The sequence below is a fragment of the Buceros rhinoceros genome, unplaced genomic scaffold (assembly GCF_000710305.1).
Source record: "Buceros rhinoceros silvestris isolate BGI_N320 unplaced genomic scaffold, ASM71030v1 scaffold29278, whole genome shotgun sequence".
Classification (NCBI taxonomy): Eukaryota; Metazoa; Chordata; class Aves; order Bucerotiformes; family Bucerotidae; genus Buceros; species Buceros rhinoceros.
The window spans coordinates 1-932 of record NW_010427860.1 but is presented as its reverse complement, the minus strand read 5'-3'; the positions used below and the strand labels follow the sequence as shown (position 1 = coordinate 932).

At 58.2% G+C, this 932-nt stretch overlaps 1 protein-coding gene across 1 annotated transcript; it reads left to right on the top strand.

Moving 5' to 3' along the window:
• Positions 1-267: 267 nt before the first annotated feature.
• On the top strand, positions 268-525 carry LOC104498671 (mucin-20-like; the record flags this gene model as incomplete). The annotated part of the gene is made up of 1 exon (XM_010142080.1): positions 268-525. A coding segment is annotated over one exon (258 nt), but the record flags the coding sequence as incomplete, so codon positions are not given.
• Between the last annotated feature and the right edge of the window lie 407 nt (positions 526-932).

Sequence of the window (932 nt, the reverse complement as noted above, 5' to 3'; positions counted from 1 at the left end):
GGAGGTGCCCGGTGGGTGCTGTGAGGGCTGGGCTGGCACACGTCCCTGTGCCAGGCTCCTCCTGACCCTGGAGGTACGATATTATCCAAATCCTGGTTTTCTGGTCCTCTGTACACGGTGAAACCATGTGGAAAATGAACCCCGTGAGGCCAGGAGCTGGGGCAGGAGCCACTGCCCGCCCCAGGACCCACAGCACCATCTCCATCCAACACGACCACGGCACCATCTCCATCCAACACAATCACGGCACCGTCTCCATCCAACAAGACCACGGCACCATCTCCATCCAACACAACCACGGCACCATCCAACATGACCACAGCATCGTCTCCATCCAGCATGACCACGGCACCATCCAACACGGCCACAGCACCATCTCCATCCAACACGACCACGGCACCATCTCCATCCAACACAATCACGGCACCGTCTCCATCCAACAAGACCACGGCACCATCTCCATCCAACACAACCACGGCACCATCCAACATGACCACAGCATCGTCTCCATCCAGCATGACCACGGCACCATCCAACACGGCCACAGCACCATCTCCATCCAACACGACCACGGCACCATCTCCATCCAACACAATCACGGCACCGTCTCCATCCAACAAGACCACGGCACCATCTCCATCCAACACAACCACGGCACCATCCAACATGACCACAGCATCGTCTCCATCCAGCATGACCACGGCACCATCCAACACGGCCACAGCACCATCTCCATCCAACACGACCACGGCACCATCTCCATCCAACACAATCACGGCACCGTCTCCATCCAACAAGACCACGGCACCATCTCCATCCAACACAACCACGGCACCATCCAACATGACCACAGCATCGTCTCCATCCAGCATGACCACGGCACCATCACAAACGGCCACGGCCCCATCTCCATCCAACACACCCACAGCACA